At 32.2% G+C, this 27,371-nt stretch overlaps 1 protein-coding gene across 7 annotated transcripts in view; it reads right to left on the reverse strand.

Moving 5' to 3' along the window:
- Positions 1-751: 751 nt before the first annotated feature.
- The window catches only part of MYBL1 (MYB proto-oncogene like 1), a 60,230-nt gene continuing 33,610 nt past the window's right edge, over positions 752-27,371 (reverse strand). For 2 of the 7 annotated variants that reach the window (XM_074278803.1, XM_074278809.1), the window contains 10 exons: positions 25,457-25,531; positions 24,460-24,564; positions 15,430-15,663; positions 11,399-11,767; positions 10,542-10,684; positions 9,914-10,028; positions 7,925-8,041; positions 7,734-7,841; positions 4,803-4,982; positions 752-3,510 (listed from right to left, as the gene is read on the reverse strand). In XM_074278803.1, coding sequence (XP_074134904.1) covers positions 3,382-3,510; positions 4,803-4,982; positions 7,734-7,841; positions 7,925-8,041; positions 9,914-10,028; positions 10,542-10,684; positions 11,399-11,767; positions 15,430-15,663; positions 24,460-24,564; positions 25,457-25,531 — 1,575 coding nt within the window. In that variant the 3' untranslated portion in view covers positions 752-3,381. The remainder of the gene's footprint in view (positions 3,511-4,802; positions 4,983-7,733; positions 7,842-7,924; positions 8,042-9,913; positions 10,029-10,541; positions 10,685-11,398; positions 11,768-15,429; positions 15,664-24,459; positions 24,565-25,456; positions 25,532-27,371) is intronic. The other 5 variants (XM_074278806.1, XM_074278804.1, XM_074278805.1 and 2 more) reach the window with 5 other exon arrangements.

Genomic DNA, 27,371 nt, shown 5'->3' on the forward strand with positions numbered 1-27,371 from the left:
CACATTATCTTTCCCTCACACCAAGGTTTAATCCAAGCAGGAGTGTTATGTTAAAACTAATTTCATAGGTTTGGAGAGGCCTACATGAACTGATGCTAAGTAAAATGAGCAGAACCAGGAGATCATTATACACAACAATAAGACGACTATACAACAATCAATTCTGATGGATGTGGCTCTCTTCAACAATGAGAGGATTCAAACCAGTTCCACTTGCTCAGTGATGAAGAGAGTCATCTATACCCAGAGAGAGAACCATGGGAACAGAGGATGGAACACAACATAGCATTCTCACTCTCTGTTATTTGCTTGCATTTTATTTTCTTTCTTGGTTTTTCTTTTCCTTCCTTCTTGAACTGATTTTTCTTGTGCAGCAAGATAACTATATAAATATGTAAACATACATTGGATTTAACATGTATTTCAACATATGTAACATGTATTAAACTACCTGCTAGCTAGGGAAGGGGTAGGGGGAAGGAGGGGAAAATTTGGAACAAAAGGTTTTGCAAGGGTCAATGTTGGAAAAATTACCTATGCACATGCTTTGTAAATAAACGAATAATTTATAAAGAAAAAAACCTGATTTCATGCTGAGTTTATATGCAATATATTATTCCATAAATGGTTGTTGTGATCAGTTATGGTTATGTCCTAAGGAGGAGTCAGAAAATAAATTTTAAATGTTTTTAGTGAAGCCAATATCATCACACACAAAAGAATAATTCATCAAACAAAAGAAAATTTCAAGTCAGCTTGTACACAGATGTTTTATTTTGGATGTTAACATAAATCAGCATTGTACCCAAGATTCTCTTACAAAAGATTCTTTTACAATTACAATTGTAATTGTTGTACATTAATGTCAAAACCCAAAGGCAAGATGGAATATTTTATATGCATAGCCCATTTCCACACAAGTTTGGCTGCTACATGTTTATCTAAGTTGTTTAGAACATCTTGAAAAATTATAATGCACACATATATACAAAACAGTAAAAAGGTGACTTAAAATATCTGACATGTTAAATATTGACATCTTGCAAAAGCAACAAAAGCAGTTAGCTAAAGGGCTCAACCAATACCAACTCTAATATATACTATGTACAGTAAACCTTGGTTTATAAAATCTGGAAAACATTAATATTTTGGATTAATGTTCAAGAAAAAGAAATCTTCTATTTTTTTTTTAAAAAGCCGATCTTTCCAGATGATAGACTTTGGTGATGTTAGACTATGTGCACCCATATTAGCTATGGTCTTCAGAGAAAAAAAAAAAAATCAATCTACTGCCCATTATGTGCCACTGGCTCACTGTAAATAAAATGACACTTTATAATTCTGCTATGTCAATTTGTTTTTCATAGTGTAACTTCTGCAAGAAGTTCATTAATAACAAGGAATTAATATCCCCAATAAGTTTGCTAACGAAGTCCAAACTGGTTGTTCTATGTGATATCGATAAGGCATAATTTTAATACTGTATATTTTCTGCACTTCTCACTACAGTATACAAAACTGGGAGGGCCAACATGACTCAAGATTTAAATAGATTGAAATCCTTTTAGGTCTACTGCACAGTAGCTACAAATTCAAACTTTTGATATTTCAATTCCTATCTAACATTAAAACAGATGACAGACCCTGGAACTGTTGCTTTTTTCTTTTAAGCCACTGTAACATTTTCATGTTTAGAAAGATAACCAAAGCTCAACCCTTGGGATTTGAGAATATCAGTTCAGCAAGTATTTTCCTGGTAATGTTTGATCCCCTAAAGTTAACTTGAGAACCTGCCATCATTTGATTTTATCTTTACACACAGTGCATATGGTGGTCGCTCTTTCCGTCTCTCATAGCAGCAAGCTGATTCTGCTATTCTCTATAGCAGCATACTTCAGGAGTGGAGAGGGAGAGAGTGTGTTAATTATAAATAACTAAAACTACAGTGTACAATTCTATTTATCTGTCAGTGTAAATTGACAGCACACCATTATACTCTGCAAGGAATTAACTACATAAAATCTCTACAACAAAAGCAAACCAAGACATTCCTTCAAAAAGAAATAAAATAAGTGCAAATACCTAAAATAGGCAACTGAAGCAACTGTTGTAACCTGTAGAGAAACACAAAAGTTTTATAAAAGGACAAAAGTTTTTCCTGTATAAATAAGAGAATAATATTTGCTCTATTTTTGAAATGCTAAGTAAATATTATAAACTTCTAAGTGCAGATAAGACTTGGTTAGGGACCATGGTGCTATGTTGTGTTTTAACAAAATAAAATGCTCAATTTTAAAACACATGTACAAATTATTATGCTAATTTACATGACCCTCAGATATAATTAAAAAAGAAAAAGTTAAATTATAATTTAGTAAAAATTTTGTAATAACTACTTTATAACCAACATGATTTAAAGGGCATAGTGCAATATTTAGGTAGATGTGACATACAGCATAGAATTTGTATTCTTTGCAGGCTATAACTTATTGCTGTTTCAAACTTCAAGGTCCAAACTTGTCCTTAATATAGCTGTTAAACAGGAAACAACATTGACTTCTAGACACCCTGTATACATATAAATATCTACATTTAAGCTTTAAAATGAAAATAAATTATAAAAACAGACTCCTTTCCAATTTACAAAGTTTTCCTGCCCCTACCTACTGTACAATACATTCAACAAAGCTCTCAGCTCTTCTGAGATTTATGAAGAAAATACTGACTCTGTACTAAAAATGAAAAAACCCTTTATTCAACCCATCTTATTTCTAGTACCAATTTCAAATAAATATATTTAACACTGTAGTTAATTTCACTGTTTTTGAAGAATACAAAAAACTAGTAGTGCAACTTTCTACCCTTCTTTTATGTTTCTTTCCACTGTGTTTCTTAATACATAGTAGAACAGAGTGCTACATAAGCAAATAAGCATGTAAGCCAAAGTACTTTCATCAAACTGTGCATGCTCTCTCACACACAGGTCATGTGGTTTCAGAAATCATAAAGTACTTATAACCTACTCTATAACAAAACTGCAGCATCAAAGAGAGCATCAAAATAGTAGAAAACATTTTATGGAAACGAAATGTGAAAAATTTGCTATTAAAATACTTATTCATGTTCTAATATGCTGCTTTTCTTACTGTTCTTTAAAAACAATTTTTAAGATCCCTTAAAATACTGCAAGATTGTTCTGATAACCCCTTACTAAAATGATTTAGCTTTTAGCCTGCCTGATATTTATTTAAAAGATGTGAAAAATTTTAAGGCCATCTTAAAAATGTTTAAAAACAATTCATTGACAAATTTCACTACACTCGAATTTAGTGCAGAATACATAGTAAAGAAATGGCATGCTTTCCACAGCTATCTTGACCATTACAGTATTAATGCCCTGGAAGTGCTGCTTGCTGCCGTGTATGTGCTCAGGTATCTTCTTGCTTGTTCTGTCATTATAAGTTGATCTTCAGTCTTTCCATAAACCACTGCTTCCCATTCACAATTGGACTAAAAAGAGAAACACACATGACAATAAAGTTAAAATCTGCCGCAATAAACATAGCTGTACCAATTCAGAATTTTAGGTTTAAAAGTGAAGTCATTCATTGTCGGTCAAATTCATAGTTCCCTTGGGGGGAAGGGAAGTTTCAGGATGCTGGTTTAAAGACAGTTTCTTAGTAGTTGAGCTTGAGTGTGAAGCGCAAACTTCAGCAATTCCTTTTCAGGCTTTATTGTGTTGAAGTTTGTAAGAAAAGGATGAGCAACAAAGAATGTGATGTTAAGAAATTTGTTTACAATACAATGGATTTCTTGCATAACAATTCATAAAGAATGGCACAAAGTTCATATTTTACTTATTATCATACTACTATGAATTTATGCAACAGAGGTATCCCTGAAAAAAATATGGACAAATTACATTTCTGTATTGAAAATTTTAAAATGCACTGAGCTTGCTATCTAAAATAACCGTATGTGAATTCTTTTATAAAGCTAATAATTGCCTCTTAGTTAATCTGTTTTATATATCCAGACTTTCATATACTGAGTAGCCAAATTTATGGTTCAAATGGCCATTTGCATATTACCAACAACAAAATTCTCCCAAATGCTTCCAAAAATAAGTTTAACTAATATTGTGACCCAGAGTGACTCTTGGACATGGTGACAGGATATACCAAATTGCAAATGTTATTCCTCAGAAATGCTTAAGTATCTAGAAGGATGCTATTTCTGCATCCTCTCAGACATGAAAAGAAACTTCTCTCTTTAATGCCCTCTCACATTTTCCAATGTGTATCATACCTAAAAGACAATTTTCAAGTCTAGATCTGCAGCTGTACTACAGTTGCTCTGCAGCTGGGAAAGGGGTTTTGTTGTGTGACCTGCCTGCCAGAAGCTCACAGGCGTTCACTGCTTTAGCAGAACAATCGTGTAGCAATGGGGTTGCTGGGACAGCCCCCAACCACACATCTTTTCAGGGCTGCATTTGTTATAGAAGGATGGGTGCCAAAAACACAGGCATGAATTTAGTGTACCATCAGTCAAAGAAGCTTGAAAACCACCAGTGTAGAGTCTTTGTTACATCTCAAAGTATTTAACCTACATATACAGATTTGTAAATGACAGATTCTCTTTTTGAAACCCAGATTTAAACTACATTGTAAAATAGCAGTCAGTGCATCCTTTAGTGATTATTATATTGGTTGCAGTTTAGAAAGAAAAGAATTCATGACCAGTAGGACCAAGTTGATAACTGAATATTTTTAAATCACTAAAAAAATTTTATAAATCCATACCTGAAGAGACTTTTCCAATTTGACACCTTTGGAAGTGCTAGGATTTGGTTTCTTTTTAGTAAGTGTGTATGTTTTGTTGGCTGAATTTATATCTTGTTTTTCTGGTGTCAGGTTGCACCTGTTGTCATGTATTTCCAATAATGGTATCATTAATAAAGATGTTGTAAAGATATTTTCTGACTAAAAGGGGGAAAAAGGAGAAATGAAAATAAAATACCTACAACTAATTAAAATTTTAAAAGGGGATAAAATATAAAATTTGAGCTTGAAGTGGGCTTTATTCCTTTCCCAAGAAAGCTTTGTCTATAATATTAAAGATGAGTAATTGATAGGAATTAAACAAAGGTTTCAGAGATGGAAACAAGAAAAACATAGAAATTTATAGTTTTTGAGAACTGCCATTCTAATAGCATCATACTCTAACCATGAAAGTATCACCAAAAAAACACAAATATAAGCAGTAATGGTCATTTTAAAAACAATCACCTACGCTATACATATGACTCTAAAGCAAAGCTGCCATAAAGAATTTTTTTTCCCTACAGGTTTGGCCTAAAACAACCAACAAAAATTCCCAGCACTTCTCATTACAGTAAAAACACCTTATCCTTTCTATAAAGTTACTCATTCCAAATTACCTAATGCTGTGTTCATCAAGTTTGTAGATGATACAAAGTGATAAAAGAGGCATAGTTAATGTGCCAGATAACAGAATCAAAATTTTAAAACATTTCTCTAAACCAGAACAAAGCAACAAGATGAACATACAGTGAAGAAAGATACCTTTCATTTAGGTTTTATTTTATTTTAAATTGGGCAAATATGCCTTAACAATTCAGATGAAAAAGGTCTGAGCATGGTGAAAGTCAATTGTGGCTTCTGAAAAACACACTATAATCCTAGGCTGCATTAAGTATTAGTCCACTGCATAAGTATTAGTACAGTATTTAAGTCAAGGACACAAGGAATATAATAGTCCTATGGACAAACTATGTATGGAATATTATATTGTGGTTATCATATTTTAAGAGGGACACTGACAAACTAGAATGATGTAACTACAGAAAAGGAAAGTCATATTAATATCATGACATTTATGTCACACTTTTAAGGCTTGCAAGATACAATCATTATTTCATTTGATACTTTCATTTCACCCTATGAAGTAAATACTACAGGCATTAATATTCCAATTTTACAAGTGAAGAAAGTAAATCTAAGTGATTTGCCTATGATTACACAATTAGTGACAGATGAAGGAGCTGAACCCAGGTCTCCCTTTATTCCAGATCTAGTCCTCTTTTGTCTACATTATGCTGTCTCTTGACCATGAAACACAAGAAACATTTGAAGAAACCAAGGTTATTGAAGTAAAGAAAACCAGACCAAGAGGTCTTTAGAATTTCTGAAGAATTGTGGCATTGAAAAAATAGATTTGTTCTGTTTGTGACAGAGGACAGAACCAGGACCACAAGATAGAAATTACTGGGAGTCATTTCCATAAAAAGAAGACCCTAAAAGACAGAGGAGCAATTTTTCAACAGAAGGTTATATTTGATTGGAATGCAGCTTTGATGTAATATTAAGGGAAAATCAAAGAACAGATTCACAGATATCCATGCAATACAAAGAAATTAAAGGAAAAGAGTAGACCCCTATGGCAGATTTATGAGAGAATGTGGACAAGAATTGCACATAATGGGTGGCAATCTACAGTATTGTAGAGAGTAACCACATCGATGATATCATAAAACCAATGAAAAAGATCAAAGAAGCTTCCTTACTTTTTTTTTTTTTTAAGGGTTCAATGCAAGAAGAGGAAGGCCAGAACCAGGTGTTTGAGGTGAGGGTACATAACATTTACAGAGAACATGTGACAGTATTCCCAACCCCTCTCCATTAGGGCATCTAGAAGCATGTACCAAAGTAGGCAGTATCAAAGAAAGATTTAAAAAAGTGACAACAAGCATTTATAATTTACTGGTGCCATTACTTTAATCTGCTAAGTGACTGCATAAACTACCTCATCTTTCTGCAATCTGAAAATCTAGTAGTATTACAGCATCTGATAGAATTGAGTAAAGACTTGAAAAGGGGACAAAAACAAAGCAAAACAAAAAAAAATTTTTTTCAGATTATTTTCTTTTCACAACTTGACTAACAATAACAAACTCTTCCCTATTAGAAGGCCTATACATGTATACCCTAGGGTATGGCTTTGTGAAACTCATTTCTTAAAATGCACTTTTATTCCTTGGAGCACTGACAAATAAATAAAGGGGGTGGGAAAAAAATCAAGGGGAAAGAAAAAAGAAATGCAAATATCCCAGGGCTATTTGTGCTTACTTAGAAGTGGGAATGGTGAATTAAAGTTTCCACGAAAAGCTGGATATTTCTTACCTTCTACAGTAAGCAGTAATAAAAATAAACAATTGATTCCTCAGGTAACAATTTGTGACACATAAGCCTGGAAAGAGTTAACTTCTTTTGTTTAAAATGGTTCTTTTTCTTGTCTTTAGTCTTAAGAACTGAAGCCTAACCATTCCTAAAGTCTGACAAATATTCTATAAGTAAATGCTATGTTCCCCTAGCTTTATTTGTATTATTTGTATAATGGCATATCAGCTAAGACCAATATCATGGAGAAAAGCAATGAAAAGCCCTGGTGCCATTTAGTGCTTTTTATTCCAGACAGTAATAAGCTTTAAGTATCTCAAATGCACATGAAACTGGAGGAACATTGATGATTCTTTTAAAAATTCCATATTGAAAAGCACTCATCCACCATTAATTTCTAATATACTTCTAATCCTGGCTACCTAATAAATAGCAAATCAGAACCTGACATCGACAAAAATAGGCAAAAATACCATGAAAATCAGAATTCTTCTAAGTTTCAAATTTTATATATTTAAAAAGCTATTCACCAACCTGCATATCTGAAATGTTGTCTTCTGTTAATAGTTGAGTACCAGGTTCTTCTTTTTCCCAATTATCTAAAACTAATGATTTTCTGACTTTCTTCACAGAAGAAACATGCTGGAATGAACAATTTATGAGGGAAGAATTATTACAGAACAAAATGGATATTGATTTAAAATACTAAAACATTCTGAATTTACCTCTTGTTTGCAGCTCTTATAGGCAGAGTCATCTTCCTCTTTGAGGAATATGTCTGTTCCAGTTTCTTCTTTTAAAACCTCACGAATATCTTCCTCTAAGAAGGCAAGTGGCTGTGACTGGATTTAAAGGATAAAAAGGTGTTCTACTAAAGTCACTCTTTTTCTCATAAACAATCAGTTCCCTTTGAAAATTTACCACTATTTGTATAATTTTCTCAAAACCTAAGAATTTTTTAAATTGAAGAAAATATATACTAAAGGACTACATTTTCTGGCAAAAAAAGGAAACAGTATTTTGAGTTAATAAAATCTATTTTGTGAGAACATTACCTCACCATTTCCTAATCTAATCACACTTTCCAGATATATTTTTTAAGGAAAATATGGGAATATTTTAGAAATGGGAAATTGTGGGAAATGCAATACAAATTGAGCTAGAAAGAAAATTAGCAAAGGAGGATAAATATAGGAAAATTCAAAGCTTTATTTTTTGTAAAAAATATCACAACTTTATTCATCAATCTATTTCTTAGGCTAGAGCAACCTCACTGAATCTGTGAAGTAAAAGTCACTGGATAGCTGTCTTTATTAGCAAATTGAAAACACATTTTTCTTACAAAAGCTTAATACTTTTATTATAAGCTTTATATACTTTAAGGAGCCAATTCCTTCAGCTGACAGAGTTTCCAACTTTTAGTGAAGACCTTTTTACTGGAGATGTGATTTAACTGGTAGAGCAAATTCCAAGATAAAGAAACTCTAGGTGAAGGCCTTCAATTCTCTGCAATTCAAAAGTCTTAATGAATTTCCTCTAGTACTAACCTAAAAAACTAAACAAAATTAAGTGGTTTGTTCAAGATTACTCAGCCCATGTTGAGTATCTCTCTGGAGAAGATACTAATTTTAAAATTACCTTGTACCTACCAACTAATAACTAGGAATAGAAAACTTCCTTAAAGGTTCTTAATAAAATGACAAATGTAATTATAGTTCTCTATGTAAGGAGTACTTTAATTAAATAGCACAGAGATTTCAATTAATCAATATTTCAAGTAGATCAATTAAGAAAATAAGATTAGCACTTGCAAAAACTCTCTCTGGAAATTAAAATGAGATTTTAAAAAAGTCTTACTTAGAGGAAGAGGCATTGAGAAAAAATTCATCTTTTTTTATTTTTTTAAAGGTAGAGCTAAAAGATAACAGGCATCATCTACCATCATTTTAAATAAAGTCTGTTTTAATTCAATTCTTCCCATGAAATTGCATTATTAAATTTCTATTCTACTTATAGGTATTTCTAGTTTTCAATATAAGTCCTAACCAAATGTCACATATACCTCAATATAATTTCCTAACCAAGTTAATTGAATAATTTTAAGCAGTAATCTAAAAGAAATCAGTATTTTAAGTCATGTCTCCTCCCCTCCATTTAATTTCACAGAGGTAGAATTAATTACCTAATATCAATCATTATGAAAGTTTTTGTCCATGATCCAAAACCTTTAAAAAATTATTTTTACAAGGAAGTGCTAAGACATATAATGACAAAGCACCATCAGAAAATTTAAGAAATTTGGTCAAAAGTGCTGTCAACCTGATAATGAAGAAAAGACTATGAGAAAGAGACTATGAGAAGAAAAGAATATGTTCAGATGTGATGAAATTATACAGTGTGGATGTATATGAAAAGAAATTTCCTCTTTATAAAGATAAACTTTTTCAATGGGTTTTTATTTCCCTAGATTAAATGACATCACTCAAGCAAACTGAAAATTCATTGTAATAACACTTCTACTAACAATCATTATACAGTTGGTAACTACTCTTAGATTTTTCCTATCAAACCATTATAATTCATTCTTATACTAAGAAAAAGTCCCTACCAATCACTACACACACACACACACACACACACACATATACACGCGCGCGCTCACGAGTGCACACATGCACTTATTTAATCTGGACTGAAGAAAAATATATACTTACCACAATTTTTAGAGGTCCATATTTTTTCTCCTGAGCAGCAAGAGCATTTTTAAAAGGAGTTGGAGTTCTTGGTGTGGTACCTAGTATAGATCTTCTAATTGTTGGGGTTCTAAATCTATCAAACAGATGAATCAAAATCACATTAAAAATTTTAATATCCTTACTCACATTATTTAACTTTTTTTTTTAAACAAAAACTTTATTGACTACAAAGATTTAGAATACAATAGGGAAGGGCAGTTAGAATTATTTTACTATAAAGTTGAAAGAACAAAAGAGGTCATCTAATTCCAACTTCTCCTTAAATAATGAATCTTATCTATCTCCTCAATGTTACCTAATTGCCAGTTGTTGCTATTTAAAAATTTTTAAATTTAAAATTAATTATTTTAATAATTTAAAGTTAATTTAAAAATTAAACATTAAAAATTTGCTATTTTAAAAAGTAATTCTTCCAACATATAGGACAAAAGAACACAGCTGCTTTTTAAAATTCCTAAATACAATGATTTTATGGGATTATATAAATGTATAACACATAAATTACAAAGCCATTTCAGTGAATAACCACTTTAAAAGTCCCTGCTCACTTTCTCTGAACACTGAATACACTTAAATGTTCACTTACCCTGCATTCTCCTTTTGATCTTTGGGTGTAGTTTCCTTGTGAAGAGGAGTTGTGATAAGTACTTTTTGGCCACAAATTGGGGTTGATGTAAATGCAGGATTTTCAATATTAAGCTGTTCATTTCCAGGGCATGTATTGAAAAACTTAAAAAAAAAAATAAAAAAAAAAAAGAGGGCGGGGGAGAGGAGCACAATTTTAAAATAATTTTATCTTTGAAAATCCTCATACCACTGTTAAAGGAATGTTAACACTAAGTGGCACCTGTCATACAATATTCACATAATAAAAAATGGTCTACATATAGGCCTTCAGAATATGGGTGAATTTTTAGCTTAGCAGAATGCCTGGCACATAGTTAAGTGCAGAATAAATGTTTATTCCTTTGCCTACATGGAAGATTTAAAATAGGGCATGGACAAATATTGAGAATGTGTGGATGAGTTACAATCTGTTACATTAAAGAGAGTGGTCATATTAATGTTATCACAGATTCAATGAAGTATTTCAATACATCAAATATGTGTAATTTTAAATTACTTTCTTCTTCCTCTTAAAATATATAAGATTAGATGTTTCCTCTAAAACAAAGCATAGTACTAAATATTCTTTACAGATATATAACAAAATTAATTCATAAATGTTTCATGCCTTCTCTTGGTTTTTTTTTCATTTTTATAATTCTAACATGTGGCTCTATGATTTCTCAGTTCAAATCAGACTGGAAACTTAGCCCTCGTGTTGTTCAAGAATTTTAAATATGCATTTTTAAATCTAGATCCATGGATTACAATATCAATTTTTAGCATAATCAACAACTACTAAGGACTTCTAAAATATTTAAATAAGTAACACTATACCTGTGAAGGAGAAAATGGTAGTGTTTTCACTGGTGTATGTTTTAGTGCAATATTGACAGCATCATTAAATGAGCCATCATTGAGTTCACCAATTGGTGACTGACCAACTCGCATTCTTCTCTTCTTTCTTAAGATAGTAGGTGGAGTACTGAACTTAGCCACATTTGGGGATACTGAAGGAATAATTTCACTCTCTCCACTACTGAAATTGTTTTTTTTTCCTTCCAGTACAAGACTGACATTAAACTGACATTCCATAGCTCCTTCACTGTGCTGAATTCGCATCAATTTAACTGGGGTGGGTTTAACAGGAGAAGCAGCAGCATCAGAAAGATCAAAACTGGTAACATCACTCCAAGCTACAGGATCCTGCAACACAGTAAGTTATTATTAAAGTTAATTTGATAGGACATTTAGATATAATCTTGAACACTAGTTGACTTTATTCCCAAAGGGTCAATAAAAGCACTTATTTCCATCATTAACAATCTACTTTAGTTGGATATTTTTACTATTTAAGAACAATATCACTTAAGTTCCCAGTTTTACCCTCTTTACAATCTGGAATATTTTAAATATATCACTGACATTGAGAGCTAAGTATGAAAGTATATCAAAACAAATAATGTTAAAAATACTTTATCTGAAAGGGAGTTCCTTGGTTCTGGATGAGCTCATTCTCAGCTTCCTGTTCAGAAGATCTGAAATCACTGCCTGATACAATACACTTCTCAATACTTTAGAAATGTATTGTTTAGTCATGTCTGACTCTGTGACCCCACGGACCCTAGCATGTCACTATGTGTTCAAGTTCTCTGCATGATACTATCCATCACATCCTGTCTTTTTTTTCTTTTGCCTTCAATCTTTCCCAACATAAGGCTCTTTTCCAATGAGTCTTGTCTTCTCATTACGTGGCCAAAGTGTTTCAGATTCTTTATTTGATCTTCTAGTGAATAGCCTCAATTTTTAAAAATATTTATTGATTTGATCTTCTTGAAGTCCAAGGAACTTCCAAAAGTCTTCTTCACCAATACAATTCAAAATAAAGTATTGTGTGGTGTTCAGTTTTCTTTATAGACCAATTTTGATAATCATACATTAATAATGGAAAAACCATAGCTTTGAGCAGAGACTATAGCCTGTGCTGGCCAGGTAATTTGTTTTTTAGTGTGCTGTCCAGATTTGTCATTGCTTTTTTGCAGTGAACTTTGAGTCCAAGACTATAAAATCTAATACTGCTTCCATTTCTTCTCTATTTGCCGGGAAATGAAGGGACTAGCTGTTATGTCTTAGGGTTTTTATGTTAAATTTCAAGCCAGTTTTTGCAATCTTGTCTTTTACTCTCAGCAAGAGGTTTCTTAATTCCTCTTCACTTTCTACTAGCAGGAGGCTATTTTTTACATATCTGAGATTGTTTATATTTTCCCCAGAAACCTCAACTTTTGATTCATCTAGCCTGGCATTTCACAACATATATTCTGCACAGTAGTTAAATAAATAAGGTGACAACATAACAGTCTTCCTGTATTCCTTTTCCTATATTAAACCAGTTCCATGTTCCCAGCTCTGTTGCTTCTTGGCCTACATACAGTGATAATTCATATCTGAGATGTCATAAAACAAAAAAGTGAAAAGAATTTCTGCAAGAAGAAAATCATCCTTTTTACTGAGGAGTTTCATTGTCTATAATCACAGGAGTCTTTCCTTCTTCATATGATGTGGGAGACAGTGATCAATTAGAGCCACTATGGAAACCCCTTCCTTCCAGGCAATGCTGCCCTTTTCAGGTGAGACTTGGCACTTGTCTTGTAAGAAGCTCTCACCAGAAGCAATGTAAATTATTTTAATGTGACCAGTCAAGCTCTTTCAGAATCTGAATGATAGACCAGAGTATGTGCACAGATTTTGAGATCCATGACAACCACAGAAGTTTTGGCAGCAGCATTTTGATAGCCCACTTCCCCTTCATCTGCTCTTCCCCAAGTAATTTCCATTTCCCCCTTTCCCCAACCATACTGTGTAGTTAAGAGGATAAAGCTGTCAACAGTCTAATGTATCCCTTCACTGGGGATGCTAGGAGTAAACTGAATGGACTGCAGCTGGCAATCCAGACCAAGCTAAGCTCAAGAAAACTATTTTGGAAGAAAGGTGTATAAAATTATTATAGTGAAGGAATTTTAATCATAAAAAATTATGTGAAGACTTGTAATGATCCCATATTTTGTATGAACAAGTAACTATCTCTCTTGTATGCTTCACAGAAGAATGTTTCACTCTATTGGCTTGCCTGCATGTAAGGACTTATGGTACATGCTTAGGAGGCTGATGAGATCTGCTAGAAAAGACAGTTCCGGCAGATCCTTCTGTATTGACCCAAGCAGTAGCTACTTATCATGTCTCATTTCATTCTAGCCTCATGTGTAGTTTACTTTATTTTGCCAGAATCATAAAAGTGAAACACATAATGCCTATTGCCACACTGGCAAAGCCTACTTGAGAAACTATGAGGATTTTCTTCCACCTGATTGCATTAACTCATTAAGGATTTTGGGTTCTGTCAAAGACTACAAATACAATCCTTTCTACAAGAATCCCACAGAACAAGAAAATCTGCCTGAAGAATTAAGAGGAATAGATTTCTTCCATCAAAAACAATGCTAAACTTTAAGATATGGTATGAATAAAAGGTATGATCCTTTTCCTAGAGAAGGTCAAGTAGGAAGAGTTACTGGGTTGTTTGTTTTTTTTTTTAGTTTGTTGCCTATTTGGGAAAGTAAGAAAGTGGAAGGGTCAAGGAAGATTGAATTATCTCTAGTTTGTGTCAGAATTTTAACTCTTCCAAATGGAAAGCAAAATCAGTTCTGGGACCAAATGCTTAAACTTGAAATGCTATTCTTTTATAACCTACAAAACAATGCCTAGGAAAATAAATGGCAAGATGATGCAACAAATTAATTTGTCAGTAATAAGCTATTTTGTCAGAGTATTTAAGCTGCAAATCAATTTTGTAATTCAATAGTCGTTATTTTTCTTTTTTAAAAGTGTAAATTCTAAGTAATTTTAACTGTTCAAATATGATTGTAATTTAATACCACGTAATTCTTTGAGTTTTGTTTAAAGATCCAGTCACAGGTACTAAGAAGTGACCTGGGAATCAATAGACACTGAAGTTTATAAAAGCTATAAAAATCAGTCCTTAATCAATAACTAATTTAAGCTAATACTTTATATTTCAAATAATATGGACCCAGGAATAGACTTTTTATTTGCTGTACAAAGACCAGCCTAGTTAAGTTCAAAGAGCATCATGGTTAGTTTGGCTACAGTGATGAATTTTTGGCTCCAGGAATTCATGAAAACTCTACTAAAACATGGAGGGCTTGTGATCTGAGTTGGGAGATAAAATACCCACACAAATGGAAACCATAGTCCCTTGAAATTAGCAATCATTTTTTTAGACAGTCTAACTTTTTAATTTTGTAGATGAGGGAATAGAGACCAAGAGAAGTGAGTTAACCAAGACAAGCGAGGTGACCTGCCCAAGGTCCTTTGGCTTCTCGGGAATAAATATTGGCAAAGGCTTGGTTCGCCAGCACTATGCTCCTGGGCACACAGGTCACTGAATGTCTCTGGGCCTGAATGTCTCTCACCATACTGATCCTCAAAAGGCCTTTCTTTTCTATTTCTGATTTTGTGAAATTTCCCAACTTCTGAAAAGCAGTTATGGCTTCTTTTTTTAAACTATTTTCAGACAGACAGACACAGAAATAGAGACAGAGTGAGTGTGTCATTATCTATTACATTGGTTTGAATTTCAGAATTTTATTTTTAGAAAAATTTGAAACATGCTTTGAAATTGCAACCACAAGAAAAACAACAATCCTCCAATGACCAACAATCAAACAAAAAAGTTTAAGAAAAAAAGAGAAATATACAGTGATAAGAATTTAATATCTATTCTAAATGGAACCTTTGCAAATAAACCTGATTATTGTTTAATGAATTGAATTATAAAATATCAAACTTACAGATTCAATGAGTTCTAATGTCTCTGCAAATTCTGGAATTGTCTGTAGAGATGACAACACTGCATTGGCTTCCACAGCCAGGAATTTGGTGGGTGAATTCTGCTGGGCAGATGCATTCTGATTTTCATCCATACTATAAAACTCACTAGTTTGCTCCTCAAGACTATTTAGAGTATTAGACATGCTATCATCCATAAGGAAACTACCGGACCAGCTAGAAAAGCTTCCCGTCTGCTAAAAATACAAAATAAATAACTGTTATATATCTGTGATTTTAAATGCACATGTATCTAACACATATGGATTTAAAGCAAAAAGTTCCTCTTAAAACAAATAAAGTTCCTCTTTATTTGAGTATATCATTTACATTAAGTTATCATTGTTCTCCAAAATCAGCATCAAAGAAAACAATTTTAATAAATTGTCAATTCTCTAAATGTTACTGTTAATGAAATACTTTTTAAAATTTATAAAAAACATGCTTTCTATTAAATTTTCTATCAAGACGGACCTTAACAGCATACAAAATATAGAATTTCCTATTTTTCCCACAGTCTAGAAAGCTACTCAGAAGGCAAAGTTGATCAAAAATAATTTTAATGGCTTGCTTTAGCCTATATAAATGTGGATTCATATTTCAACATTTCTTAACAGATTTTCAATATGATTTGCCAAAAGAAGTTTCAGAGGACTTAAGAAAGATTCAATGATAGTTCTCTTAAGCATCAAAAATGAAACAAATTCAAAGACCAATTAATTCAAGGACTGTTTTAAAGGGTACTATCTTATACAATTTCATATATAAAATTAAGTTTCAAAACATTTTAATAACTTTGATCTAAAATGTTGATGGATAAAGTAGGAAAGAATGTTACTAATGTTCTTCACCAACATTACAAAAATATTCTAATTCACAGCACTTTGCTTGTGTGTGTGTGTGTGTGTGTGTGTACACACACACACACACACACACACACACACACACACACACACACACACACTATCCTTATACCAAGTTTAACACAGCCAAGTAGCTTCAAAGTAATCAGTAATTGATATTTGGATAAATTCAATATTAATTTCTCTAATCTTTGCAGTTTCTCCTCAAAACTTCCATCAGTTAATTTTTTTCTAATTGCCTATTTCATGCCAAACAGACAGCCATTATGTCTTAAGAGTGCTACCAACTTAAATAGAATTATGTTTTCCCAACTATCTCTTTCCCTTTTAGCTAACTAATCTATTTTAGTACGGATAAAACATAATGAAATGCTTGAATGATTAAATTGATTTTTTTTTTCCTAGAAGCCAAATGGTTGGAATTAGTGATAGTATTAACATCAATAAAGGGGTTAAAAAAGTACAAAAGGTAATGGCAACATAACAGAAAGATTTGCTAAACTCAAGAAACAACATACAGTTATAATCTAAGTATACTTATGCTAAAATATGCAGGATAATTATGTAGACTGGCAAAGTATAGCCCAACATGTCTATTAATTGTATGGAATGGGTTGGATTCAAGACCTTTTACAACTGAATTTTAATAAAAAAAAAATGGATATAGACATTTTCCCTGAGATCAGAAGGGGAAAAAAAAACCTACTCTATTTAAATGATGGGAAATAAGAATTATTTTACAAATTAATCCTAAAAAGAAATATCTTTGAAGTAAATAGAACCTATCTACCCTTTTTTCTGGAATGATTTTTCTTGAGGAAATTTCAATCCAAATATTCTTAAACCAAATAAATAACAATAGTGGATTTTAGATATCAGGTTAATTAATAAGAATTTGTGTAATAATGGTTTTGTTTTGTTAAAGTGCAAATTATTATTTAAAATATCAGAATATGGGGCAGCTAGGTGGCGCAGTGGATAGAGCACCAGCCTTGAATTCAGAAGGACCCAAGTTCAAATCTGGTCTCAGACACTTAACACTTCCTAGCTGTGTGACCCTGGGCAAGTCACTTAACCCCAGCCTCAGAAAAATAAATAAATAAATAAAAATATCAGAATAAGACTAATGTCAAGTCAAATATGCAGTTTTTTTCCTCAATAAGTTCAAAATTTTGGTGTGGTTTAGAGATAATGACATTTTAAATTCTTCCATTCACCCACAGAGGCAGCAGCATTATGTAATGGAAAACAAGTCCACTTCAGAGGCAGGAGGTTACGAGGTTTTAGTTGGACTGCCCAATGCCAGCTCTGCTTCCCTCTGGCAATTCTCTAAGACTATAAATTGCAGAGAAGGTCCAGATTTGCACAAGTAGAGGAAATTTCTTTAGTGGCAGTTCCTTTTCCAGTAAAATCACAGGTCTGTTACTATCTTTTTTTTTTTTTTTTTTTTTTTTTTTTTTGAGGCTGGGGTTAAGTGACTTGCCCAGGGTCACGCAGCTAGGAAGTGTTAAGTGTCTTGAGACCACATTTGAACTCAGGTCCTCCTGAATTCAAGGCTGGTGCTCTATCCACTGCGCCACCTAGCTGCCCCCGTCTGTTACTATCTTATTCATCTAGTTGCCTATAATTTGCAACTTCAAATATAGTGTGCTTTCCCCACAATCACACATTCCAATCCAATAAACATTTAATTAGGGCCTACTATATTTTAGGCACATTATTAGTAATAAAATATTTTAATGAAAATTTTATTTTCAATAAATACTAAATATCTACTGTTTTTAGGAGTCCAGTTATCTATCACCAGTTAGTTCATGATGTCAAATTAATAATTGTGTTGTTTCAACATCTACCTAGTGATAGTCCATAATCTTATTCCCTGTAATCACCCCATCACTGAGCTTTGTGGTTCAAAATAGATTATTGTTAATCACAATCCCAAACCAATAATTAAGATAAACATTTATAATTATTTTAATAAACTCAAACCTTCTTTACAATTCTAATATAGTCACTAAAGAATAAATGTATATTCCTAGGATTCTAATACTACCCCCATCAGTCATATAAGCTTACAACATCAAGCTATGATTTCAATTATCCAGAGTTCAGAAGTTATTAACCTCTCTGCAAATGTTTGATTTCTCTCTTATTTGTATGCAATATTCAATAAATATCCATACAAAATAATTTCTTTTTAAAAAAGTTTTCAAAAAGCCTCAAAATATTAATGATTTTGCATTACTTACACAGTTATATTCTCCCAGTTTACCTCCATTTTTCAATTCAATTATATATAACATCTACTATGTCTAAGGCACCAAGTATCTGAAGCCAAAACAAAACCAAACAAAATGATACCTGATCTCAGGAGGAGAAAATGGGGAAATGGAAGAGGGCAAAGGAAAAGAGTTTTGTACAAAGTTAAGTAAATAGAAATGTGAACAAAGTTAAAGTAATTTCAAGAACAAAGTAATATTTTCATTCAAGGGGTTTTGACCTTTTTTTGTGTCAAGGCCTCCCACTTAGAATGCCTACACTCTCAACTGAAGGAAATGCTAAATTTTTGCGAAACTAGGAGTATCTGTGAAAATAAAGATAAATATCTTTTTTTCCACACAAGACAGATAAACCAGTGCCAACACAAGCAAAATAACAGGTAGCCTCCATGATGATGAGAAATGTTCCAGTGATACATGCATTATGTAGGATAGTGATCACCAGCAAGAGTGAGAGCCTTGAAGAAAGCCCTAAGGGGGAAACCTTTGAAGTCCATAGGATTAGAAGAAATCAAAAGCATAATACTTTTCAGATCAAAATAGGCCAAGGATTAATTAAGGTCAAACAGCACTGGATCCTGATCTAGTCATTTGAACCTTAAACATACAAGAACCCAAGAGTCCCTAATGTGAGAACATGGAGAGTTCACCTCATCCAAAAATGAAACAGGCTATGAACCCTGGCACAAAAATGCCCAATTAAGGCACTAAGTTTAGAGAAATAAAATAATGTTCAACCCACCAAAGTGAAAAATTCTTATAGAAACACTTAAAATAGAAGAAACTAACTTTATAACCGCAAACACTCAAGGAAAAAAAAATCAATTTTCCTAAAGAACTACAAGAAATACCTAGAAGAAATGAAAAAAAAAAAGATTAAAAATGAAATAAAGTTTCTAAAGAAAAAATTGAAAAGAAAACCTAGTTTAAAAGAGAAATGACAACCTCACTCAAGTTAACAGGTTCCCTGAAAACTAGAATCAACCAAACAAATCAATGACAGTATAAGTGTGTTAAAAAAAAAAAAAATCAAAACAACAACAACAACAAAAAAGGTATCTGGAGAACAAAAAGAACAGAAGAAAATTTAAGATATTCAACATGAAAAAACAAATGACTTAGAAAAAGAGGTCAAGAAGTGAAAATTTAGGAATCATCAACCTCCTTTAAAGCTGTGATAGAAAAGAAAAAAAGATATATGCATAAATGAAAACTGGACAGATTTATTGGAACCAGAGGACAGAAAGAACCCACCAATCACCTCCTAAGAAATAAACCCCCCAAAAGAAAAGTCTAAGGAACATCACAGCCAAAATCCAGAGCTACTAAGTTAAAGAAAAAAATATTTCATATTCAGAAAGAAGCAGTTCAATAACTAAGAGTCAACCATTAGGGTCATATAATTTATAACCTCATACAATAAGGCAGTTTCTACTAAAATAAGAGACTTGGAACACAAAATTCCAAAAGGCCTATAACCAAAAAATATTTTAATCAGCAAAGCTGAATATAATCCTACAAAGGAAAAGAGAAATTGCAAACATTAGTGATTAAAAAGACCAGAGTTGAAAAGAAACTTCAAAATACAAACATGAGAGTCAAGAAAAAAACAGAAGTTATAAGACAGTAATATAGTGATAACATTCTAATAGGAGACGAAACAAGTGTTCCAGCAAAACCTTAATGTCTTCACAAAATATCAAGGGAATTAAATGAGAAAAACAGAGGATCTAAGGTGGATTACTTCTGTTCTGAGGATAATGGGAAGGTAAAGTGAACATACATACTCCTGTAGAAAGCTGAAAGAAAGGAATAGAACTTGCTATTTTTCCTGATATATATGAGGAAGATATAAACATAGAGGAAGGGGTGAGTGAAATAAGCATCAAATGGATCTCACTTATCTGAAACAAAAGGTTAAATATACATATGGATAATCATAGTTTGGTGTAAAAAATAAGCAAACAAAAAAGAAGATTAAAAAGCAAGAATGTTGGGCAGAGGAGGAAAGAAGAAAGGAACATTAAGAGGGAGAAAAATAACAGGAAAGAAATAGTTAGAAGCAAAACATTCTACCTGATCCTGAAGGAGGGAATTCAAAGGAAAAATAAAATTAAAATCTAATGGATTGCCCATCAATTGGAGAATAGCAGGGTAATGTAATGAATATTATTGTGCCTAAAGAAATGACAAGAGATTATTTCAAAGAATCCTGGCTAGTAAAAACTAATGCAGAAAGTAATGAGAGGAACTAGGGGAAAAAAGTATACAAGTTCAAAAATATTGTAAAGAAAAAAGAACCTTGAAAGGACTTTGACCACAACAATGACCAACCATGTCTCCTGAAGATCTATGATGATACATGATACTTTCTGACACAGAGGACACATATAGAGAGATACATTCTTGTCCACAGCCACTAATATGAACTTGTTTTCCTTTAGCATTCTTATTTGTTACAAGGCTTTGGAGTTTTTCCTCTCAAGTTTTAACAAGGAGAAAAGTTAAGAACAAGAGAAAAGTTGGCAATAGTGATGCAAAAAAGAGGACCACTGCAACATTTTTTAAAATGCAGAGAACAGAATGAGCAGATAAGCAAGACAGTTTTGAATGCTAACTTGTAGAATTTATTATCTGTTTTTAATAATTAACAAGCAGTATGAAATGGAGAATCAGTTTAGCAATTTTTTTATTGTCCATTGTATATAAAAATGTTTTAAGGGGAAAACAGCTTATAATTTTTTTTTTGATTGAAAGCAATGGGGGAAAAAATTAAACCCCTCTCCCCAACAAAGAGGCGATTAGAAGCAAGAGTACCAATTAGAAGGCAAATACTCTACTATCACTTAGCAATGGGAGAAATGAAATATACAAGATTGGATATGTATAAAACAGATAGAAAGTAATTTCAAAGGAAAAATGTTTGCAGCTAGAGGAGATCCAAAGAGGACTCCTCAGAAGTAAAAATCTAAACTGGGTCCCAAAGAAAGCCAGGGAAGCCTAAAACTATCAGGAAAACCAATGGCCCAGGTCAGAGTTTTGGCAGGAATTTATTCTTAGTAGGTATGACTTAGTAGGTAGGGATAAAGAACCAGCAAAGGGGACCAAGGAGAAGTCAGATAGGAGAAACAGTGTCACTGAATCCAAAAATAACAAATACACTGCTCAGGAGGTGATCAACGGTTTCAAAAGCTATAGCTGTCAAAATTATGTGGACTGAAATAAGTCCATTAGATTTAGCAACAAGCTAACTTTAAAGAGAGCAGATGTAGTTGAATGACAAAATGAGAAGTCAGATTACAGAGAATTTAGAAAAAACTAAGGAAAAGAAGTAGAGGCAATGTTTACAGATACTTTTCTCAAGAAATTTAACCAAAATGGGAGAGAAACAAAGAATGATGATACCTAAGCCAAGATGGTAGGACCAATTAAAGCTGTGTGGGTGGGGGAGAAGGGAGTTTAAATAGGAGAGATAAATGTATTTGTAAACAGCAAGGGAAGGAGCCAGTAAAAAGGAGTAGACCAAACATAAGAGAAAACATGGGAATGATAGTGGAAGCAATCTACTGGAAAAGATGGTAGGTAACAGGATCAAAGATGCATATAGAAGAATTGGCCTTACACTTGGGTGTAAGAGGAGAGTATGAGATGACATCTGAAAAATGAGGAGGAAGGGAAAGAAATGGGATGAAAACCCATGTTTAAAAAAAAAATTATAAAAAGGAGATGGAGGAAGGGAAAAAGGAATAGGTTTAACTATTATCTGTAAGAACTAAGAGATCTCTTAATCTTCCTTGAGCTACCATCTATCCCAAATTCAACATATCTAAAACACTTCCAAAATGGAACTCATCTTCCCCCTAAAACCTTCCCCTTCTTCCAAACTTCCACCATCACTTCCAGTAACTTAGATTCTCAATATCAATTTCATTCTAAATTTTACCCCACATATATAATCATCTGATCTTTCAATTTCTGCCTTTACACCTATCACTTCCAATTCCTCCTCTCTCTACTTATACAATCATCTTAGTTTAAGTCCTTATCACCTCTAACCTCGATTATTATAAAAGCTTTCTACTTAATTTCCCTTACTTCATGTTTCTCATCAAACTATTTAATTCTATCAATGATGCCAAAACAATTCTCATTAAGTATAGATCTGACCAAATTAAATCTAACTAAATTAGCTATAGGATGAAACTCTTCTGTTTAACTTTTGTAGCCTTTCATTACCTGGTTCTAATGGACATTACTTTCTTCTCCTTTTCTCTCATATTCTGCAATCCAGATAAATTGGTACATCATCTGTTCCTCACTTGAGACCCTCCAGCTTTCATCTTTTTGCAATGGCAATGAAGTGTCCCTCCTGCCTAGAAGGTCCTCACTCCTTAGTTTTGCCCCAGCCTCCATTTCTTCCTTTAAGACACAGCTCAAGCACCACATTTTTTTTTTCTTAAATTTTGATTGAGCATGTCTTAAAGCCCTATTTGCCTCAATTTCCTCATCTATAAAATAAGATGGAAAAGGAAATGGCAAACCACTCCAATATCTCTGCCGAGAAAACCCCAAATGAGGTCACTAAGAGTTGAACATGACTGAAAATGACTGAATTAAGCACCACTTTCTGCAAGAAGCTTTACTTGATTTGGCCAGGGGCTAATGCTTTCCCTCCCAAACTCCATGCTTAATTTATTTGTATTTTTTATGTATTCATTTTACATTTATTGTGTACATAGTTATATGTGTATTTATTTTCCCCATTAGAAAGAAAGCTACTTGTGAAGGACTCTTTCATTCTTTGTACCCTTAGCATCTGGCACAGTATCTGTCACAAAGCAGGTAATAAATGAATGCTTTTTTATTGTTGTTGAAGATTGAAGTTGTGGGAATAAGGATAAATAGCCTGATATAAGAAATATTGTGAAGAAAGAATTGACAAATCTTGGAAACTGAATGAATAAGTTAGTTGAGGGACAGAGAAGAGTCATGGGTAAGCTCAAGATTTTGAATCTCAGGGATTGAAAGGATGATTATATTATCCACAGAAACAGCAATAAAAGTACACCCAAAAAAATTCTTATAAAACTTATAATAGCACAAAGAGGTTATATTTTTAATATTTATTACACCAGCTAGCTTTCTTGAAACCATAGAATTGTTGAGAAGTATACATAAAGAGGTTCATATCATAAGTCATATATCTAGAGTTGTGATTGTCAGAAATCACTTAATCCAAATTAATCACTTCCCAAATAAAGAAATTGAGGCTGGAAAGTTATATAACATAACCAAAGTCACACACAATTAAGTAGAAAGCTTTCATAATAATATGGGTAAGAGGTGATAAGGACTTAAACTAAGATGACTGTATAAGTAGAGAGAGGAGGAATTGGAAATGATAGGTGTAAAGGCAGAAATTGAAAGATCAGCTGATTATATATGTGGGGTAAGAGAATGAATAATTTAGAATGAAGTTGATATTGAGAATCTAAGTTACTGGAAGTGATTGTGAAAGTTTGGAAGAAGGGGAAGGTTTTAGGGGAAAGATGTGTTCCATTTTGGAAGTGTTTTAGATATGTTGAATTTGAGATAGGAAGTGGGTTTGGAATTCAGGTTCTCTGACTGCATAGCCAGTACTCTTTCTATCATATCCCTGCCTTGAAAACCAAGCAATCTATCCCAAATGTTGAGAATTTAAGGAGCTATTAGTCTGTTTTTAAATATGAATACAAATTTATTGTCATATTTTCTAGTTGCTGACATTGCCATTAGAATATAAGAAAAAAAAAAAAAAGGCTATAAAGAAGTTAAAGACTCCATTTCTAACCCATACAAGGTTACTCCTTACCGATGAAACTCGCTTTCTTCTAACTTCATTCTCTGCTGACATAAGAAGCAATTCAAGCTCTTTTATTTTCTTTTCCTTATCAGGATCATCATCAACAAATGGCTGCTGAAAGGAGTATTTAACAAAAGCAAAAGAAGAAAGGAAATAGCAAAATAAAAATAGCTATAGTTACACTACTGCCTGTTCCACATTATTTTCAGAATTATCTTCAGGATGCTTAGAAAGCCAATTTAACCAATTAAACCTAATTGTTCTAGGTTTTATAGCAGAATACTAGTAAATGTTTTCAGATTACACATTAAAGAAAAGGTATATTTAAAATGAGCAAACCAATGTTACCAAGGTGAAGCAACTACATTAATTTAAAAAAATTTTTTTTTACATTATAGTGAATTTAATTTTTTTTTATTTTAAGCTGTTTTCTGTTACTACTGTTGTAGTAGTAACTACTTCTGTTACTAATAAGAGATGTATGCCATTGCAAGAAAACACACAGAAGATAATTTGAATTGATCTCAAAAATCAGAAATACTTGGATTCAATTACCCTGACATACAGTGGCAATGTAAGCCTGGGCAAGTCATTTAATTTAACATTTACTCAAAAAACTCTTTCATATTATTTATTTTGAAGCAGTTTCTAATCTTGATTGGTGCAGCATATATTTCCTTACTGGGAGTTCCTTATACCAATAAAATATCACAGCTTTTGGTAAAAAATAAATATACTGATCTCGAGCAAAAATATTTTTATAATTCAATTACTTACAAGTTTTAAAAAAAAGGAATTCTCAAGTTTTTCAAATATTATAATATTTTTAAATTTTTTATTGGGAAATTTACTCTCTAAAACACTTTCACATTACTTCCTTTGACCAATCCTCAAGTTAGGCAGAGATGGTATACTATGCTGGTTATATAGAAGAGAAAATGAGCTCTATCAGATTTGCAAAAACAGTAGTATATCCTTTCCTTTAAAAAAAAAAAAAAAAAACTACCTGAATAAATGCAGAAGAAGTCTGAACATGTTCTACACAGTTGCCTTCTGGTGACACATACTGATAGCCTGGGATCTAAAAATAATCACATTAGATTTCTTAATACATTACATACATTTTAACATTAAAAAATAAACAAACTATCACTGTAAAATATCAGGATTAAAAGTTGGGGAAAAACTCTCAAAGTTTCTAACCAATTATTTCCTATGTATTAACTGAACCTTTACAATTCACCAATATAGAACATTTTGATAAATTAATTTACTGAATGAGTCAATGGAAGTAAAAAAAAAAAAAAAAAGGTTATTTGGAGGTCTAAAATATGCAATTTTAACTTTTGATCTTGAATTTCATGATTTCTGAAAATTATGTCCTTAAATTAGAACGTATGTTAGAAAAGATTTTTGAAACCTTTCCTTGATTTAATGGATAGATCTGAGGTCAGTCTTTGGCCCAAATCAGCAAATTTTACCTTTACACAAATTCATGTTATTCTTCCACCACAAATTTTGAAAAGCCCCCATTTTGGTAAGGTGGGAATCCTGCAACAACCTAGCATTCCAAAAATTTATAGGGACTGAATATGCTTATATCACTAAGAAGAGGTCAGGCTGAAAAGATAAAGACTAGAGACAAGGCTTCACCCCATTCCATTCCCAATATAGAGAGAAATAAGTTTTAAAAACATATATTTAAAGGAATGTTTGTCCGAATGCTTGAAGGAAACCAGTAGAAATATATAGCACTATAGACACTCTGATAACACATTAACTGAGGCTTCTTTTACTTCCCCTACACCTTTTCTAATCATTGTGGAGTTATTGGAGAATCTATTGCAACAAAAGAGAATATATATATATATATGAATTTTTTTTAACTTATCTAGATTCCAAAGGAATTTATTTATGGATTCTTTCTTACTTTTTTGATGGCTAACACATATGACTACTTGCTATACATAGTCCTTCCTCCATATGAAGTTTCAAATGCCTCTTATTTTTTTTCAAATAGGATTGTGGGAGTTTTTTAAATTAAAATCTACAAACTCTTATCTCCAATTATGGTTTTTTAAATTATTTGTATCTTTTTTCTTAAATTCAATTAATTTCTTTAATAGCTTAGCATAATACTGGCATATACAAAGTAATTGTTTAATACTTTATTTAGCAAATGCATATTTGTCATTCTAGTTGAAGAATAACATATAAGCTTGAATCTAAGTAAAGGACAGGATATACAGGTTTTAATCTAGTAAAGGAATAGGATATATCAGTTTAAATCTAATTGAGGAATAATATCAATTCATACTAATAAAGAAGACTTGAATAGAAAATAAAATATGTGTCTATGGGCAAAGTAGTGTACATAAAATATAAATAATATTAAACTTAAATGTCTGAACTAATAAATTACTACTTATGTACTTTATTACTTCAAAATATCTGTGATTTCAAGGGCTCAGATTGCAACTCTATACTTTAGCATAAGTAGTTTTTACCTAAAGTAATAACCTGCTGGTGTTTAGCTAGCCTAGTGCATATATGAAGGACTTTCCAACCCTGTAGTACTTATCTGAGCTTTAGCTCAAGTGGTTTAGATCCAGGAACCCAATGTTACTTCTTTACTATTTTAAAAAGGATTTCAACAGAGATCTATTTTTTATAATTATCTTTATCTTTATAAAATAATATATCATTTTCCTCTAAAATTTCTTTCATAAATTATGGCTAAACTTTATTTCTACTAAAAAGAATAAAAATATAAATCTGATGAAATAGAACAACTCTAATTACCACTGATATCTCATTTTTCAGAAGGCAACACTTCAGTCTAGACTTCATCTATTTTTTTATCTTATGGATTGACAGATATCAAGAAAGGATTATATAAGAAAAAAATTTATATTCTAAAA

This window comes from Sminthopsis crassicaudata, chromosome 1, assembly GCF_048593235.1.
Source record: "Sminthopsis crassicaudata isolate SCR6 chromosome 1, ASM4859323v1, whole genome shotgun sequence".
Taxonomy (NCBI): Eukaryota; Metazoa; Chordata; class Mammalia; order Dasyuromorphia; family Dasyuridae; genus Sminthopsis; species Sminthopsis crassicaudata.